The sequence below is a fragment of the Schistocerca nitens genome, chromosome 5 (assembly GCF_023898315.1).
Source record: "Schistocerca nitens isolate TAMUIC-IGC-003100 chromosome 5, iqSchNite1.1, whole genome shotgun sequence".
Lineage (NCBI taxonomy): Eukaryota > Metazoa > Arthropoda > Insecta > Orthoptera > Acrididae > Schistocerca > Schistocerca nitens.
The window spans coordinates 785085967-785105445 of NC_064618.1; the positions used below are offsets into that span (position 1 = coordinate 785085967).

Here is a 19479-nt window from a genome sequence, read left to right on the forward strand (position 1 = left end):
GTTTAATCATAAAATGGCAAACTGACATGTAGGCCAATACTATTCTATGATGAGGAAGTTTTCTGAACACTGCAATTTTCAAAGACCATCAAGAATTTTCTGGAAAGTAAAATTTTATAATTTAGATATTTCATTAAATAGTATGTTATTTTCAGAAAGTTACACATTTTTAGAAGAAAAAAAATTATGTGATCACAAAACTATAAAACTGAATTTTGGATAGAGTTACTGTATAAAACTTGACTCACCAAGTGGCAGCAGAACACACACATAAAAGATGGTTGTAATTGGCAGGCTTTCAGAGCCAGTGGCTCCTTCTTCAGGGAGACAGGTTGAAGGGGAAGGAAGAGGGGTGAAGTAAAAGGACTAGAGAGGTCTAGGAAAAGGGGTAGATTTTGGGAAAGTCACCCAGAGCCGCAGGTCAGGGGAGACTTACCGTACAGGATGAGAAGGAAAGACTGATTGTTGGGGGACTCATCTGGACAAGATTTGAAAACCTGAGAGCTTAAAAGTGGAAGACAGGGTAACATGCAGACAGAGATTACTGATCGAACATCATGCATTGGCTAATAAGAGTGAAAAGCTAAGTGCATTGTACATAACAGGGGTGGTGTAAGGTAGATGGGAAAGACAATGAAAGAAGTAGAAAACTAAAATGAAATGTAGCAAAGAGTAGTTACAGTGAAGAAACGTGGAGACGGAAGAAATTAATGTAAATTAAGGCCAGATGGGTGGTGAGAACCAAAGACATGTCGTAGTGCTATTTCCCACCTGCAGAGTTCTGAGAAACTGATGTCTGGGGGAAGAATCCAGATGGCGCATGTGGTGAAACAGGCACCAAGGTCACAAATGTCATATTGTAGAGCATTCTCTGCAACGGGATAATGTGAGTTGCCAGTATACACCCTCTGCCTATGCCCATTTATCCTATTTAATAATTTGGTGGTAGTCATGCCGATGTAGAGGGCTGAACAGTGTTTACATAATAGCTGGTATATGATGTGTCATTTTGCAGGTGGCTCTCCCTTTGATAGTATACACTTTGCCAGTTGCAGGTCTATTACAGGCGGTGGTAGGAGGGTGCATAGGGCAAGTCTCACAGTGGGGATGGTCATAGGGGTAGGAGATGGCTGCAGAAGAAGGGTAAGGTCTGACAAGAATATTGCAGAGATAGGGAGGGCAACAGAAAGTTATTCTAGGTGTGGAATATTGTGGGGATTTGGAGGGTAACAGAAAGCATTTCTAGGTGTGGTGGGAAAAATATCAGACAGAATGGATCTCATTTCAGTGCATGATTTTAGGAAGTCATGGCTCTATCAAAGCAGCTGATTAACACATTCCAGACCAGGACAATACTGAGTCACCAATGGTGTGCTTTGAAGCTGTTTTTTTTTTTTTTTTTTTTTTTTTTTTTGGAGGGATCAGCAGTACCAGGATTGGATGCGATGGCCGGGAAATCTGCTTTTTAACTAGGCTGGTGGGGAATTACATGCAGTGCAGGCTGAGATGAGAATGTTGGTGTATTGCTGTGAAGAGTCTGTATCTGAACAAATATGTCTGCCTCGGATGTCAAGGCTGTATGGGAGGGAATGCTTGACATGGAAAGGAATGCAATTGTCAAAATGTAAGTACTGTATTTTTTTGGTTGGTTTAATGCAGACCCAAGTGTGTAGCTTTCCTTTGGTGAGGATGAGATCAACATCAAGGAAAGTGGCATACAATTCAGAATAGGACCATGTGAAATTTAATTGGGAGAAGGTATTCAGAGATTTGAGGAATTTTAGCAGGTTAGCCTCACCATGAGTCCATATGGTAAAGATGTTATCATTGTATCTAAACCAGACCAGAAGCTGAAGACTCATGGATCCCTGGAAAGCCCCCTCCAAGCAACCCATGAAAAGGCTGGAATAGGGAGGAGCCAACCTGGTTCCCATGGCTGTACCCCTGATCTGTTAGTATGTGTGCCCCTCAAAGGCGAAGTAGTTGTTGGTAAGTATAAAGTTGATTAAGGTGAGTAAGAAGGATGACATAGGTCTGGAATCAGGTGGGTGCTGACTGAGGAAATATTCAGCAGTGGACAGACCATGTATATGAGGGATGTTGGTGTAGAGGGAGGTGGCATCTATGGTGACAAGCAAGGTATGTGGCGGGAGTGGGACGGGCATGAATTTCAGATGATCTAGGAAATGGTTGTTATCTTTGAGTAGGAAGGAAGTCTTTGACTATGGGTTGCAGGTGCTGATCACAGAAGGTAGATATATGAGGGCGGTTCAGAAAGTAACCTCCGATTGGTCACAGTGCGGGTTGTGGGGGGAGTAGCGACGCCATCTGTGCGTTCACGCACTCAACAGGTCAGTCAGCATCAAGCCGTGGTCGAGTGAACGTCGTACCTGCACTAGTTTAGTTTTTGTGGCAGTTTGAAATGTGTGCTGCAATAGAAAACCCCACCAAATGTGAAGTGCGTGCTGTCATAAGGTTTTTTACAGCCAAAGGATATTCTGCAGCAGCTATTCATCGTGAGCTTTGTGCCGTGTACGGACCAAGAGTTATGAGTGAAGGAGTTGTCCGTGAATGGGTACGTTTATTTAAAAGTGGACGAGAAAACGTTCATGATGAAGAGAGGAGTGGTAGACCATCATTGGTGACTGACGAACTCGTTCAGACAGTTGATGCAAAAGTTCGTGAAAATCGACGTTTCTCAATGTCGGAGTTGTCTACTGGTTTTCCACAGATTTCTAAGACTCTCTTGTATGGTTTGATGACGACGAAGCGCTCAAAGATGTGGTCACAGGCTGGCTCCAGGCACAAGCGGGTGATTTTTATGCAGAAGGAATTTCAAAGCTTGTGAAGAGATATGATAAGTGCCTCAATCGCTATGGAGACTATGTAGAAAAATAGTGCAAAGATGTAGTTGTAAGATGTATATATTAAAATATTTTTATTTAACTTGGTGTATTTTTTTAAATCAACCGGAGGTTACTTTCTGAATGGCCCTCGTATGTTTGGCGGGTGCTTTGAAGCCAGCAACTATAGGACAGCAAGGATGATTGGGTTTGTGGATATTAGGAAGAAGGTAAGAGATGGGGGTGCATGATTTGGGTGGGATGAGAAGTTCTATGGATTGATGTGGTAGTCCTTGTGAAGGGCCTGAGGTTTTAAGGAGGGACTGCAGGTCAGTTTGAATCACAGGAATGGGATCTTGACGGCAGACGCTGTATGTAGAGGTGTCAGACAGCTGGCATAGACCTTCATTAACATAGTCCTTTTGGTCGAGTACTACAGTGGTAGCTCCTTTGTCTGCTGGGAGGATAATGATGGAGTCATCAGCTTTTAAGGAATGTAGAGCCTGGAGTTCTGCAGAGGACAGGTTAGGATGATGTTGTAGGGACCTGCGGAAGGGTCCGGAAGCATTGTGGATGTGAGGAGTTCTTGGAAGGCTTGTAAGGGATGATTTTGTGGTAGTAGTGGTGGACCAAGTTGGGATCATGGTCTGAACTGTTTGAGGCAGTTATGCTGTTGGAAAGGTTTTGGGATTGGTTGCAAAGTGATAGGAAAATAGGTCTTTCACCAAAGCAGCATGATCAAATGCAGGATAAGGGCTGAAAGTGAAGCCCTTATTAATACAGATAACTCAGGAACGAAGAGTGCTTTAGATGAGAGGTTAAGGACACTGTACTGTTGTGACTGGTTCTAGGGATTATGGGTTATTCTTGGTCTGGTAGACAGTGTTGAAGGCTGTGGGATGCTAAAGAGGTTGGCCAAGCTCAGTTTGTAGGAGAAGAGTAGTAGTTGATAGTGTGGCTGTTTAGGGAGCTGCAAAGGGACAGAAAGGGAAACACTGCTGTTCAGGTAGTTTAGGAGAAGGTGGGATAGCTTTTTGAGATGAAGTCTGGCGTGTTTTTACAGTTCAACTAGCTGTGTAACTGGCAAAACATATACTATCAAAGGGAGAGCCACCTGCAAAATGTCACATCATATACCAGCTGATATGTAAACACTGTTTGGCCGTCTACATCAGCATGACTCCCACCAGATTATCAATCAAAGTGCGCGTCATTTATGTTGGCGGCCGAGTTTAGGTTCGTTCTGCGCATCTGACGTCACAAAACACAGTCAGCCAATGAACAGAGAACGACGTTGCCAGATCTCGACTGCAGTGCATAGCACGGACGAGTGTCTTCAGTATTAGAAACGTTCAGTCATAAATAAAGTAATTGAACAAATGCAATGTCTTGATAGCAGACTTTCTTTTATAGAAAGTTTGGAAAAGCGTTCTTTATACCAATTGCTTCATATTCAATTAATTAAACCAAGCAAGCAATAAGACTCCTAATTCAGGCGATAGGAAGGAAAGGTGTTTGTATCAATCTCACGAACCGTTTTTTCGCACTAAAGAAGAGCGGTAATTGTTTATTTCCTATTGTACTTCGACGAAGCGTGAGTAATTCATAGTCATACCAAAAGTGTGTGTCAGTATTTTGCGTAACGTGTTAGACTCCTCTCTGTGCTCTGTAAGTAGACGATCTGTGTTAGCGTAATGGTTAAGGTGTTGGACTTCTATGTGAAAGGTTATAAGTTCAAACCTTGTGTGGAACTTGAAATTTTAATTATTTAAAAACAATGTCGAAGTGCCTTACTTCATGAATTATATTCATTTGAATGCAATTTTTTGAAATTTCTAGTGCTTTGTCTCTTCGTTAACCCTTTGGCTGCTGCAGACACGTGCTCCCCGCATTCTGCGCTGTGCGCGATTTTGTCATCACTGCACTGCTCGCCTGTGCAGACACACGGTGTTCCGACTGCTTTGACACACTTTATCCTTCGATTCCACAAAAACTATTTGGCCCAAAAATTTGATATTTACATGTCTTCTTGACTGATGCCTTCCCCCCATAAATGACTTAATTTTGTTTCGATGTTCAACGCAGTTATTATGCAGCATTAAATGTAGTAAAACACTGCACGGAATTTTGAAGAGTTTGCAGAGGTAGAAGTCCATAGCGTATGCTTTCCGTATGGTCGATTTTAGTTGCCACAATCTTGAGAATGAAATGTGGACAAGGTACCTAAACTTCATATAAAATTTACTGTATAACAATATCTCATTTAATTTAAGTACCACATAGGTGTCGTATGTAATATTGAGAAATATTCCGTCTTTCGCGACTGTAATAGAAGTTTTATTTACACCGGACGCGTTTGGCTTTATTTTAAAGCACTTCAGTCAATGAAAGGTATGGCACATACACAATGGTACTCATGTTCTCTTTCTTGTTTTTGTTCCACAGTCGCAGTTTTACGAATGGTACTGAAATATATTCCTCTTCTGCAACTGTAATAAGGGACTTATTTAGACCAGACGCGTTTCTCTCTTTTGAAGCATCTTCTGTGGACAGTATTTTGTCTCCTCCATTGCCAAGTCACCTTTCCTAGTTTTGTGCTGCGGTAACACAATATTCAACGTTTGTGTTGGCAGATCAGTGTTTTAGCAAATAAATGATGTTTGTGTGTGCCACACACAAAAATTATATTTGACATAGCTCAGAGCACTTCACTGATGGACGGTATATTCAAGTACTAATGTTTTTGTAAGTCCACAGTTTTGTTTAATGTATTTTGTCTACTTCCTTTTGATTCATTGAAGTGCTTTAAAATAAAGCCAAATGTGCTCAGTGTAAATAAAACTTTTGTTACAGTCGCGAAAGACGGAATATTTCTCAATATTACATACGACACCTGTGTGGTACTTAAATTAAATGAGATATTGTTATACAGTAAATTTTATATGAAATTTAGGTATCTTGTCCACATTTAATTCTCAACATTGTGGCAACTAAAATAGACCATGCAGAAAGTATACTCTATGGACTTTTACCTCTGCAAACTCTTCAAAATTCCGTGCAGTGTTTTACTACATTTAATGCTGCATAATAACTGCGTTGAACATCGAAACAAAATTAAGTCATTTATGGGGGGAAGGCATCAGTCAAGAAGACATGTAAATATCAAATTTTTGGGCCAAATAGTTTTTGTGAAGTCGAATGATCAGCTGTGTCAAAGCAGTCGGAACACCGTGTGTCTGCACAGGCGAGCAGTGCAGTGATGACAAAATGCGGGGAGCACGTCTTTGTAGCAGCGAAAGGGTTAATGCGGCCGTGGTGGCTTTACTTCATAAACTGCGCGCTCCCCCCTAAACGTAAGTTTGTGAACTATACTATACTATGGTGCTGCTTCTCTTGGCACGTGCGTCGTGTGCAACTGGCAACGCAGCAATCTCCCGCGTCTGGGCGGGCAAGCGCGAGCCGCCAAGATAAAAGAATTCAACTATAGGATGAATGGGCATAGACAGAGGGTGTATACAAGCAACTCACATTATCCTATTGCAGAGCATGACATTCATGACCTTGGCACCTGTTTCACCACAAGTGCCATCTGGATTCTTCTCCCAGACACCAGTTACTTAGAACTCCCGCAGGTGGGAACTAGCACTACAGCATGTCCTTGCTTCTCTCCAACCATCTGGCCTTAATTTATGTTAATTTCTTCTACTGTAGCATTTCTAGACTGTTACTACTCTTTGCTTCACTCTGTTTTAGGTTAATACCTCATTCATTGTCTTTCCTGTTTATTTTTCACCACCCCCTCCCACCTCTGTTACATACAGTGGATTTAGATTTTCACTCTCATTAATTCATTCATGATGTTTAATCAGTAATCTCTGACTGAATATTACCCTGTCTTCCACCTTTAAGTTCTCAGGTTTTCAGATCTTGTCCAAAGCAGTCCCCAACAAGCAGTCTTTCCTTCTCATCCCATAAGGCAAGTCTTCCCTGACCCATTGTTCTGAATGACTTTACCGAAACCTACCCCTTTTCCTAGACCTCTCCACTCCTTTCCCTTCACCCCTTTTCCTTCGCCTCCAACCATCCTGCCTAAAGAAGCAGCCACTGCCTCCAAAAGCTTGCCCATTACAACCATTTTTTATGTGTGTGCTCTGCTGGTGCTTGGTGAGTAGATATCTTAACTATCCAATTCAATAAATTTGTCAATAATGTATTGTTTTTGTTATTGTATAAACCTTGAGGATTATAGGCTAAGTGAATTTTGAAACCTTAAGTTTTTGGGAAAAGTAAAAAATTTGTTTGAAATAGGAAAATGAGGGCTTTCAAATAAGCTACATCAATCACGAAACAAACAGTTATTAGCAGGAGTGAATTTTGATGTACATGTGATATTCAGATATTGTAAATTTAGAATATTTCTGTAAATAAAGTGATTCTGTATGAACCTGTTACACTGTTGTTATCAGTAATCTGTAACTTATCCTGTGGACAATAAAGTTTGCTGAAATACTGCATGAATAAAATTTTGTCAATTTTGTGTAGGCCCTAATCATGGCATCATTAGATAGTAATAGAAAACAAAAAAAATATTTATTTAGGAGTAGAACTGTAGCAAATTGAGCTGTTTCATTTTGCTTCATCTTGTTGTGTTTGTATCCGAGATACTAAAACCACATCAATGGAGTGCCAATTGACCCAGAGATAGGCAGTTTGAATTTTGATTATGCAATTCATTTTCATGCCCATATCTGATCAGAAATTCAAGCAAAGCAATTAGTAAAAAGCTGCCTATCACGTTACTATATGACAATGTTGCAGATTTAAATACTAAACCTCATTTCAGTATCTCAGTGAGTAATTCTTTTGATGATGATCTAATAACTGGATGGAGATGTCTGACTTAAGTTAGTGGATAGGAACTGTGGAGGGCCTCCAGTTAGTTAGGGAAAGTGAAAAATTAGTCAGCTTAGTTACACCTTCATTCTTGCTTTCAATCCATTCTCAATTGTAACAATGCACAGACAGCAAAGCACTGCACAGACATTCATTACAGTCATCCACATGATACTGGACACTTTGTAACAGACAGAAGAAAGACAACAGTTAACAACTTTCACTAAATCCATGACCAGGACATTCTAACATTGTCTCTAATACTCATTCCCCACATATGCACATATGACATTGATTTTTGTGTTGACAAATGAATTCCGTAATCAAGTTGCAGAACATGCAACTTTAAATAGTATTTGATTGCTATGTACCTAATAGTGTATAATAAATACTTATGTAAAGAGAGAGAGAGAGAGAGAGAGAGAGAGAGAGAGAGAGAGAGAGAGAGTGTGTGTGTGTTTGGTTGAAGTAGAGATCATCCACACATGACTTGTATGTTGCAGATAATGGAACACGTATCACAGTTCGCACATGTGCCCTGGACAGTGGTACACTCACTACTGACACTGAAATCATCCGCATGTCTCATTGTGGAGGTTTCTACTTCGATGGCGGGTAAGTGCAATTCATCTGACATCAACTCTCTGTGTAAGACTGATATTTGTTATCAATAAGTGTTTTATTCTCAGTTTTGAAGATTCCTGTCACCACACCTTTCCCCCTGGATGGATCTGCATTAAGTGTCATCCCACATGAAAGTGTTCAAACATTTTATGATTCTGTGCCAATTGTGTAAATGACATGGTATGTGGATACCAGCCCAGTATTCGTCTAGTTGGATGTGGGAAACTGCCTAAGAATGACATTCAGGGTGCCCAGAACACCAGCCAGCAGATTCTACATGGAGCCTCTGTGCCTTCTAATATTTTTCTTAATTTTGTTTTCAATTTGTGGATGTAGTAACCAAGTTACACAAATATGGCTCCATTCATAACCTACAAACAATAAAAGAAATAAGCATCTCATGACTTCATTTATCACAAGACACAGAACAACACCTCTCCGTCATGTGAAGTGGGCACCCAGGAGATAGAGGAGATGCTGGCATCTGTTGAGAGACACATCCATCAGATCTGTAGTGGCAGTAGGTGGTGCTGACAGCAAGGGTGGGACAATATGCTGGGCGGGCACAGGCACTGGAGCATAGAGTCAGAACGTGCGGGTACATGCTCATGCCTAAAGGCAGAGTGGGTCCATGCAGTGCCCAACAACAGTGCTGGAGAGTAAGGTGCCACCAACATCTCTGCGTTGCCAAAGCAGGCATGTCCCAGTGTGCAGGACACAGTACTGTTCCCACCAGTGATGACAGCTGAGGCAGTGATGGCAAGTGGGCTAGCAGAGCTGGCCCAATCAGAACAGCAGACTGCGGCAATGGACCCTAGTCCGGCGACAGATCTGTGCCCAGTGCCAGGAAGCTGGAACCTCAGGGCACCATACAGAAGGGGGGGGGGGGGGGGGGGGGGGTGCCTTTACAACAAGTGACAATAGGCTCAAGGTGGAGGGTGATGGGCTGGGCTATGGTGAAGGGGGTCGCACCTGCAAACTGATAGCTTCCCACGGTGAGTGGGGACACATGTGATCAAACTGGCATGCCATCAGTCTGTCAGCCATATGGACATCACAGTGATGGTGTCCCTGGTGACAGACAAAAGTGGCCAGTATCCAGTTGGGCTGGCAACTAAACCCTCATGCTTACACCAGCAATCCCGATGCGAAGAGCTCTGACAAACACAACTACAGCAGGTGCGACACAGGCCACAGAAGGTGGAGGAGCTTGTTGTTTGCCAGATGTGAAGCAACTCTGCCAGGCTCCACTTCCCCATAAATGTGAAGCGATAGATGATCAGAAACTGGAGAATGGCATCATAAGGTGAAGAATCCACAATAAGCTTCTTCACTTATAAACTGAACTAGTCATTCTGCCTCACGATGTGATTGAGGGTAGAATGGCAGAGCTGTAACATGATTAATGATGGGAATAAAACAATTGAAAGGTGTGAGAAACGAACTGGAGCCCATTCTCAGAAACTAGGGTACAAGGCAATCCCTCAATAGAAGAAACCCTCGAAAGTGTACAAATTGTGACATCAGCCAACATCAACACACACCAGAGAATGTAAGGAAACTGGGAAAATGCATCCACAATCAAGGGCCAATAAGAATTCAAGAAGGGACCCACAAAGTCTACTCAAATGCATTCCCATGGCTGGTGGGGAGCAGGCCATGGGGACAGGGGTGCTCTGGGAGTTGCCTGTTGTTGACAACACTGGTCAGTAGCTGCAACAAAATGGGAAATTTCGCCATCAAAGACATGTCTTCTAGCTAATAATTTAGTGTGCAAAACTCCCCAATGGGCCGGGTAGTGCAGGTGTACAACCTTGCACTGTGATGCAGTGGAAGTGACTACTTTGAAAGAGATGTCCTCAGTGGACAACAGCAAAACACTGTCAAAAACAGAGAGGCAATAACATTAGGAAGAAAGTTGCACAGGGGTCCAAAGCCCGACCCAGTAATTTATCTATCCAGCTCTGTTGAACAAACCGGACCACCTGATGGAGAACTGGATTGGCAGCTGCCATGCAGGAGCTCATAACTGGGAAACCCACATCCATGGCCTGCATTCCAATATCAAAATGGAAATAAAGAAATTCTTCACAATCAAAGTCAGTATCAGGACCCACAGGAAGGCTGGACAAGGCGTCTGCAGTGGTGTGTTTAGGCTTAGGTCAAAAATGGATTTCGTAATTGTAGCGAGCAAGAGCAGTGCCTAGCAATGTGGATGCTGTACTGCCTTCTCAGGCAGGAAGTGTGAGGGTCAAACAAGGAAACCAAGGGTTTATTGTCAGTAATAAGGTGAAACTTGGAGCCATACAAAGAAACATGAAATTTTTGGAGACCATAGACTATGACAAGAGCCCATGTGAGAGTAATGCTGCTGGGCTGGAGTGAGAGATTTCGAGGCAAAGGTAACAGGTCATTCAGAGATTGTGCCAAGGCAGTATTGTGAAGCATCAGTCACCAAAACTACATGCTGCTCTGAAGAGAAAGTAGCTAAATAAGGGGCTGAGAGTAGTTTGGAATTCAACATTGGAAAAGCACATTAGCAGAAAGGTACATTCTTGCGTAACACGGCATGCAATGCGTGGGCCAATGTGGCTGCCCTCAGTAGGAATTTATGGTAGTAGGCTATCTTCCCTAGGAAGGCATCAAGCTCCTTTGTGGATGAGGGGGAGGCGTAGACATAACAACAGAGATGTGGTCTGGCAGTCGGTCAGCCCCATCCTGCAAGACCTCGAACTGCAAATAAATAATAGAAGTTCGGAAAAACTGATTTTGTGAAATTGTACCATAAGCCTGCAGACTGAAGATAGAAAACAAAGTGGACAATTTTTTAAAATGATCCGACATGGAAGAGCCCATGACAACAGTATCATTTCAGATAATTAATGCAACCCATGACAGGTATAGTCAGTTGCTCTAAAAAAATCACTGGAAAATAGCAAGGGACGCTAGCCACACCAAAAGGAGGGTGCAAATATTGATAGAGCCAAAAAGGAGTATTCAAAACCAGAATTTGCTGAGACTCTTTGTCCACAGGAACCTGAAGATATGCTTCAGACAACAGTATCTCCTGGTGTAGTAGAGAATACATATCCATAATCAACTGTGTGTTGACAGTAGTACTGAAGTCAACAGAGAGGCAAAGTTTCCCAGACAGCTTCTGAAGTACAACCAGTGGAGCGGGCCATTCACTAGTCATAACCCCTGGAGATTGAAGTCTGTACAATTCTGCTTTCACTTGATCCTTCAGGGTGACAGGAACATGACACACAAGACAAAAATTAGCCCGAGCTGTGGATTTCAAAGAAGTATGACCAGAAAAATTAGTAGCACACCCTATAACCTCCAAAAAGAAGTCCAAAATCTCCTCACACAGTGTTTCCAATTGAGAATATGGTACCTCATTGGATGCAAGGTGAACTGCATCTGTGATAGAAAATCCAAATGCCAAAATGTGTCCATCTGAACAAGTTCTCAACACTGGCATCAGCATCCACCAAAAATGTAGCAGAACAAAGCACTGACTTTTAACAGGCAGATACCATAAATTGTCCCAACTGCACAATGTTCTGTTTGTTATAACTGGCCAGATTCTACATGACCAGTATCAATGACAGCAAGCTGAAATTCACACAGGTTTGAGACTTCAATAATGTCACTGCAGAACCTGTGTCGACCTGTAGCCAGATCTCAAATAACTTCCGGGAATTCAGCCAGGTTACACTTTCAGCGACCGCCGATATTTCGGCGGGAGAACACCCCGCCATTTTCAAGGCAAACTGCAACAGACAGTTTGCCTTGAAAATGGCGGGGTGTTCTCCCGCCGAAATATCGGCGGTCGCTGAAAGTGTAACCTGGCTGAATTCCCGGAAGTTATTTGAAAGTTGTATATGCCAGGAGAAACTCAGGTCTCACATTGTAGCCAGATCACTTGGCGAAAAACACTTAACTTGATAAAAACTTGGGAAAAGTCAGAAGCATTAGTGTTGCACAGTTTATGTCCATGTCCATATCATGAGAAACATTTGGTGACGACATAGGCGATGTGGCCTTTCTCGTGGCAAGCATTACAAGTAGTCCAGCACTTAGGGCACATCAAATGTTCATGCTGGACTAAACAGAAAGGATGAGACAGAAACAAAGAACACTGATACTGATGCTGTGGCAGTTGTGGCTGCTTGGGCGGGCCTCGGTCTGCCCGGAGATGGATCTGCATGTCCACCACTGCCGCTACCACTTCCCCATGCAAGGTATCTGTTGTCCTAGTGGATACATCTTGTGATACTACTGCTAAAGATTGTGCTATTTACAAGACTTCTGCCAATTGGGGGTTTTCACAGAGTAAAGCCTTCCGCTGCACGACCTTGTCCAGAGCTAAGCCGTTGGCAGCTGATTCAGGCACACACACACACAGTGACACCATGTTTGGTACACTCACACTCACACACACTAGTAGCAGGATCAACAGTGGAGTCTACCAGTTTGCTCTCTTCTGTCTGGAGGAATCATGTTGAAGATCCTTACACCAGAAGAAAGATCTCCACTTTGATCCCTAGACAAAAAGGCAATTCCTACTGGAAAAATACTTTGTTTCTTGTAGTTTGGTTGGAAAACATCACCTAGAGGTGCCTCAGAAATACTGATAAATAATAATTCATATAACCATGGACCTTGCCGTTGGTGGGGAGGCTTGTGTGCCTCAGCGATACAGATGGCCGTACCATAGGTGCAACCACAACGGAGGGGTATCTGTTGAGAGGCCAGACAAACATGTGGTTCCTGAAGAGGGGCAGCAGTCTTTTCAGTAGTTGCAGGGGCAACAGTCTGGATGATTGACTGATCTGGCCTTGTAACATTAACCAAAACGGCCTTGCTGTGCTGGTACTGCGAACGGCTGAAAGCAAGGGGAAACTACAGCCGTAATTTTTCCCGAGGACATGCAGCTTTACTCAATGAATAAATGATCATGGCGTCCTCTTGGGTAAAATATTCCGGAGGTAAAATAGACCCCCATTCGGATCTCCGGGCGGGGACTACTCAAGAGGACGTCGTTATCAGGAGAAAGAAAACTGGCTTTCTACGGATCGGAGCATGGAATGTCAGATCCCTTAATCGGGCAGGTAGGTTAGAAAATTTAAAAAGGGAAATGGATAGGTTAAAGTTAGATATAGTGGGGATTAGTGAAGTTCGGTGGCAGGAGGAACAAGACTTTTGGTCAGGTGAATACAGGGTTATAAATACAAAATCAAATAGGGGTAATGCAGGAGTAGGTTTAATAATGAATAAAAAAATAGGAGTGCAGGTTAGCTACTACAAACAGCATAGTGAACGCATTATTGTGGCCAAGATAGACACAAAGCCCATGCCTACTACAGTAGTACAAGTTTATATGCCAACTAGCTCTGCAGATGATGAAGAAATTGATGAAATGTAAGACGAGATAAAAGAAATTATTCAGGTAGTGAAGGGAGACGAAAATTTAATAGTCATGGGTGACTGGAATTCGTCAGTAGGAAAAGGGAGAGAAGGAAACATAGTAGGTGAATATGGATTGGGGGGAAGAAATGAAAGAGGAAGCCGCCTTGTAAAATTTTGCACAGAGCATAACTTAATCATAGCTAACACTTGGTTCAAGAATCATAAAAGAAGGTTGTATGCCTGGAAGAATCCTGGAGATACTAAAAGGTATCAGATAGATTATATAATGGTAAGACAGAGATTTAGGAACCAGGTTTTAAATTGTAAGACATTTCCTGGGGCAGATGTGGATTCTGACCACAATCTATTGGTTATGAACTATAGATTAAAACTTAAGAAACTGCAAAAAGGTGGGAAATTAAGGAGATGGCACCTGGATAAACTGACTAAACCAGAGGTTGTAGAGAGTTTCAGGGAGAGCATAAGGGAACAATTGACAGGAATGGGGGAAAGAAATACAGTAGAAGAAGAATGGGTAGCTCTGAAGGATGAAGTAGTGAAGGCAGCAGAGGATCAAGTAGGTAAAAAGACGAGGGCTACTAGAAATACTTGGGTAACAGAAGAAATATTGAATTTAATTGATGAAAGGAGAAAATATAAAAGTGCAGTAAATGAAGCAGGCAAAAAGGAATACAAACGTCTCAAAAATGAGATCGACAGGAAGTGCAAAATGTCTAAGCAGGGATGGCTAGAGGACAAATGTAAGGATGTAGAGGCTTGTCTCACCAGGGGTAAGATAGATACTGCCTACAGGAAAATTAAAGAGACCTTTGGAGAAAGGAGAACCACTTGTATGAATATCAAGAGCTCAGATGGCAACCCAGTTCTAAGCAAAGAAGGGAAGGCAGAAAGGTGGAAGGAGTATATAGAGGGTTTATACATGGGTGATGTACTTGAGGACAATATTATGGAAATGGGAGAGGATGTAGATGAAGATGAAATGGGAGATAAAGTACTGCGTGAAGAGTTTGACAGAGCACTGAAAGACCTGAGTCGAAACAAGGCCCCAGGAGTAGACAACATTCCATTAGAACTACTGATGGCCTTGGGAGAACCAGTCATGACAAAACTCTACCATCTGGTGAGCAAGATGTATGAGACAGGCGAAATACCTACAGACTGCAAGAAGAATATAATAATTCCAATCCCAAAGAAAGCAGGTGTTGACAGATGTGAAAATTACCGAACTATCAGTTTAATAAGTCACAGCTGCAAAATACTAACGCAAATTCTTTACAGACGAATGGAAAAACTGGTAGAAGCGGACCTCGGGGAAGATCAGTTTGGATTCCGTAGAAATACTGGAACACGTGAGGCAATACTAACCTTACGACTTATCTTAGAAGAAAGATTAAGAAAAGGCAAACCTACGTTTCTAGCATTTGTAGACTTAGAGAAAGCTTTTGACAATGTTAACTCCGAATACTCTCTTTCAAATTTTGAAGGTGGCAGGGGTAAAATACAGGGAGTGAAAGGCTATTTACAATTTGTACAGAAACCAGATGGCAGTTATAAGAGTCGAGGGGCATGAAAGGGAAGCAGTGGTTGGGAAAGGAGTGAGACAGGGTTGTAGCCTCTCCCCGATGTTATTCAATCTGTATATTGAGCAAGCAGTAAAGGAAACAAAAGAAAAATTCAGAGTTGTATTAAAATTCATGGAGAAGAAGTAAAAACTTTGAGGTTCACCGACGACATTGTAATTCTGTCAGAGAAAGCAAAGGACTTGGAAGAGCAGTTGAACGGAATGGACAGTGTCTTGAAAGGAAGATATAAGATGAACATCAACAAAAGCAAAACGAGGATAATGGAATGTAGTCAAATTAAATCGGGTGATGCTGAGGGGATTACATTAGGAAATGAGACACTTAAAGTAGTAAAGGAGTTTTGCTATTTAGGGAGTAAAATAACTGATGATGGTCAAAGTAGAGAGGATATAAAATGTAGACTGGCAATGGCAAGGAAATCGTTTCTGAAGAAGAGAAATTTGTTAACATCGAGTATAGATTTAAGTGTCAGGAAGTCGTTTCTGAAAGTATTTGTATGGAGTGTAGCCATGTATGGAAGTGAAACATGGACGATAACCAGTTTGTACAAGAAGAGAATAGAAGCTTTCGAAATGTGGTGCTACAGAAGAATGCTGAAGATAAGGTGGGTAGATCACGTAACTAATGAGGAGGTATTGAATAGGATTGGGGAGAAGAGAAGTTTGTGGCACAACTTGGCTAGAAGAAGGGATCGGTTGGTAGGACATGTTTTGAGGCATCAAGGGATCACAAATTTAGCATTGGAGGGCAGCGTGGAGGGTAAAAATCGTAGAGGGAGACCAAGAGATGAATACACTAAGCAGATTCAGAAGGATGTAGGTTGCAGTAGGTATGGGGAGATGAAGAAGCTTGCACAGGATAGAGTAGCATGGAGAGCTGCATCAAACCAGTCTCGGGACTGAGGACCACAACAACATAACAAGGTACTGGAAGTAATTTCAGATGAGGTGTGTACAACTGTCTAAATTGCCAAGAAGGGAAAGACATCTGGAGATTATGGTATTTCAGGAGAAATGTTTGTAGCTGGATTGGCAAAATTACTTATGAAATGTCTACAAAAGAAGACTGTTCAACAAAACTGTCATTCTCTTCTCAAGAACGAGGACAGACAAGTCAACAAAAGCTGTAAGTTCTCAGATTCCTCTCCAAAAAGTGCAAGGTATTCGCTAAAATTATCAATAACTGCATAGAAAAACATTATATAGGGTGATTTTTTCCACTGTACACAAACTCTAGGGATTTATCAGTGACAGAATATGGAACAAACAAGGTCTGATGAACTTATGTCTAGAAATGCATGGTTTCCATGCTAGAGACCATTTATTCAGTCATACTTTGCTACAGAGTCAGCAGTCTAATAATCATTGTACCATGCAGCCACAGTTACAGTACATGCTGAAAATGGCTTCCAAGTGCCTCAACACATCCGTGTACATGCTGTAGCTGTTCTCTGATCAACACTCAGCAGTCGATTCACAGCAAGGGAAGTGAAATGGCGTTCAGAATAAAGACACTTTGACTGTGCAATGTTATCAGTGAACTTTTGAAGTACTTGTAGTAAAATTCCCAAATTTACTGCCCTCCAGGAAAGTTATCATACTCGAATCACATCGGCCAGGCTAGATCTTAACAGTGTCAAAGGCAGCATTAATAAGCTGCTACAGTGTCTCCACATCTGGAATGGGCTCAGCATACACGATATTTTTGAAATAGCCCCATAACCAGAAATCACACAGGTTGAGATCCTGTGAATGAGCAGGCCATTCAACTGGACTCTCTTGTATGATCTGTCAACCAGGGAAGAGATGATTGAGATGTGGTTTGGAGCCGAGTGGCAGGTCTCAATCAAAGGATTTGTCACTTCTGTGACAGTCTTAGCTGTAGATTTCTGGACCTGCATTACCATGTTGGAATTTGTAGAACTCCCCTTGATAGGTCAGGGATGCGCTACACAAAGGAAACAGCTACTCAGGTAACAGAGTACTTGTGGGGTGCACATGAGGGTTTTTTAGGCTAGGTGGTAGTTAGAGGTGCTCTGATGAACACTCAGCAGTCGATTCACAGCAATGGAAGTGCAATGGCATTCAGAATAAAGACACTCTGACAGTGCAATTTTATTAGTAAACTGTCAAAGTATTTGTAGTAAAATTCCCAAATTTACTGCCCTCCAGGAAAGTTATCATACTCAAATTATTCTTGGGACAGAGCTGTCTGAAACCTGAAGTGGATAGCTCTGAGATATTTACTGAGTCATGGAACGTATATCAGAAAGACACACTAGAGGCAATAGAAAGGGGAGTTTTCCTTGCAGTTGACAAAAATATTGTTTCTATTGAGGTTGATGATGAGTGTGACAGTGAAGTCATCTGGTCACGTGTAACAGGTGTAGGTGAAACTTTTTAATTATTGGATGTTTTCACCAGCCACCTAATAAACAAGGGAGCCACATCACTGAATTTTTGCAATGATTAGTGCTGTTTCCTTGAGACATCACTCTTTCTTCCCCCTACTTCAGAAAATCCACAGGCTGGAAATGAAGTAGGCTCCACATGTTGTCTAAGTCCATGCTGTCACTGAATAAATTACAGAAAGTACGAAATACATTTCCTGTAGATTCAGAACACAACAGCCACTTTCTTTCACTGTGGTGTCCATTTAGTAGTTTTCTATTGAACAGTGTTTTGGATGTGTATCTTTTTTGATATGTAGGCACATTCAGATTTATTTTTATTGTGTAAATTGTTCTTAAAATAGTCTAAGCCTTTTGCTAAACAAAGTTCCACAACTTTTTTTTTCCATTTTGCAGCATCTTTCTCCAATGTTGGGGACTTCACTAATTCACAGTCAGTACTGTTAGTGGATTCAGTTTTATTATTACCTAGTTCAACATTCACAATCATCACTGTGTCACTTACAAAATACTGTTCCACAACAATTTCAGGTTCACTGTATCTTGTCAAACACTTCTTAGAAGAAGAAAGCATAGGTGCAGCAGGTTCTGGTTCAGTACAAATTTCACTTACGTTAGTAATGGAGTAGTATTTCTTTGTGAAGTCAGTCTTGGCTATTCCTTCACAAATTTAGCTTCTTGTTTCTGTGCTTTTCTTTTGCTGGCACTGCTGGAAAACTCTCTCACACGATGAGAGTCCATTTCAGGTTCTGAAAACCAGACATAAAACTCAAATATGAGTTACACACTAACTGATTAGAATAAGCAATGTCACCCCTTGCACTAACAACAGCAAATCTACAAATATGAGGTCTGTTCAAAAAATTCTGGAACTTTGTCCGCAAAATTTTTCTATGCTTTTACTTTTTACTTATTGTGCATGGTCTGCTTTGGAATACTCTACTCCACAATTGATACACTCCCAATGCCATTTCCACTTCTGGAAGCAGTCTTGTTATACCTCTTGCTGGATTGTGTGAATTTTCTTTTATCTCATCTGTTGTTGCAAATCTTCATCCTTTCAATGAGTTTTTCAACTTTGGAATTAAAAGAAGTCTGCAGAGCTCAGGTCTGGTAGGTACAGAGGCTGAGGCAGCACAGTAACTTTATATTTTGTGCAATAGTTACCCACCAACAGGGATGAGAGTGTAGGTGCATTATCATGATGCAAGAGCCATGAATTGTCTTGCCATATTTCAGGCCATTTTCTTCTGTCATTTTCTCAAAGGCATCCCAACACATTTTGATAGTACCATTGACTGACAGTTTATCCCTGTGGCATGAATTTATGAAGAACTAATCTGTAAAAGTCAAAGATAACTATCAGCACGTCTTTGACACTTGACCTGACCAGGTGAGCATTTTTTGGTCTTGTAGAACCTTTCCTGACTCATTGTGAAGACTGAACCTTGGTCTCAACATCATAATCATAGACCCACATCCCATCACCAGTATGATTCTCTTACAGAACATCTTGTTCTCATTTGTATGCTCTAAAAGCTCTTCACAGATTTTTTGGTCTTGAATCATGAGCCACAGGATAAACTTTGTGGCAATGTGACACATTCCAAGATGCCACATCAGGATTTAATGACATCATCCATCTGAAATGTTACAATCTTCTGCAACCTCTCAGATGTTCAGTCTTTGA

General features: G+C 41.7%; 1 protein-coding gene across 1 annotated transcript in view; it reads left to right on the top strand.

Moving 5' to 3' along the window:
- The window catches only part of LOC126259187 (uncharacterized), a 1151483-nt gene that overhangs the window by 1078505 nt on the left and 53499 nt on the right, over positions 1 to 19479 (top strand). Inside the window, exon 5 of the mRNA XM_049955770.1 lies at positions 8240 to 8351. Within this exon, the coding sequence (XP_049811727.1) occupies positions 8240 to 8351 (112 nt within the window). The remainder of the gene's footprint in view (positions 1 to 8239; positions 8352 to 19479) is intronic.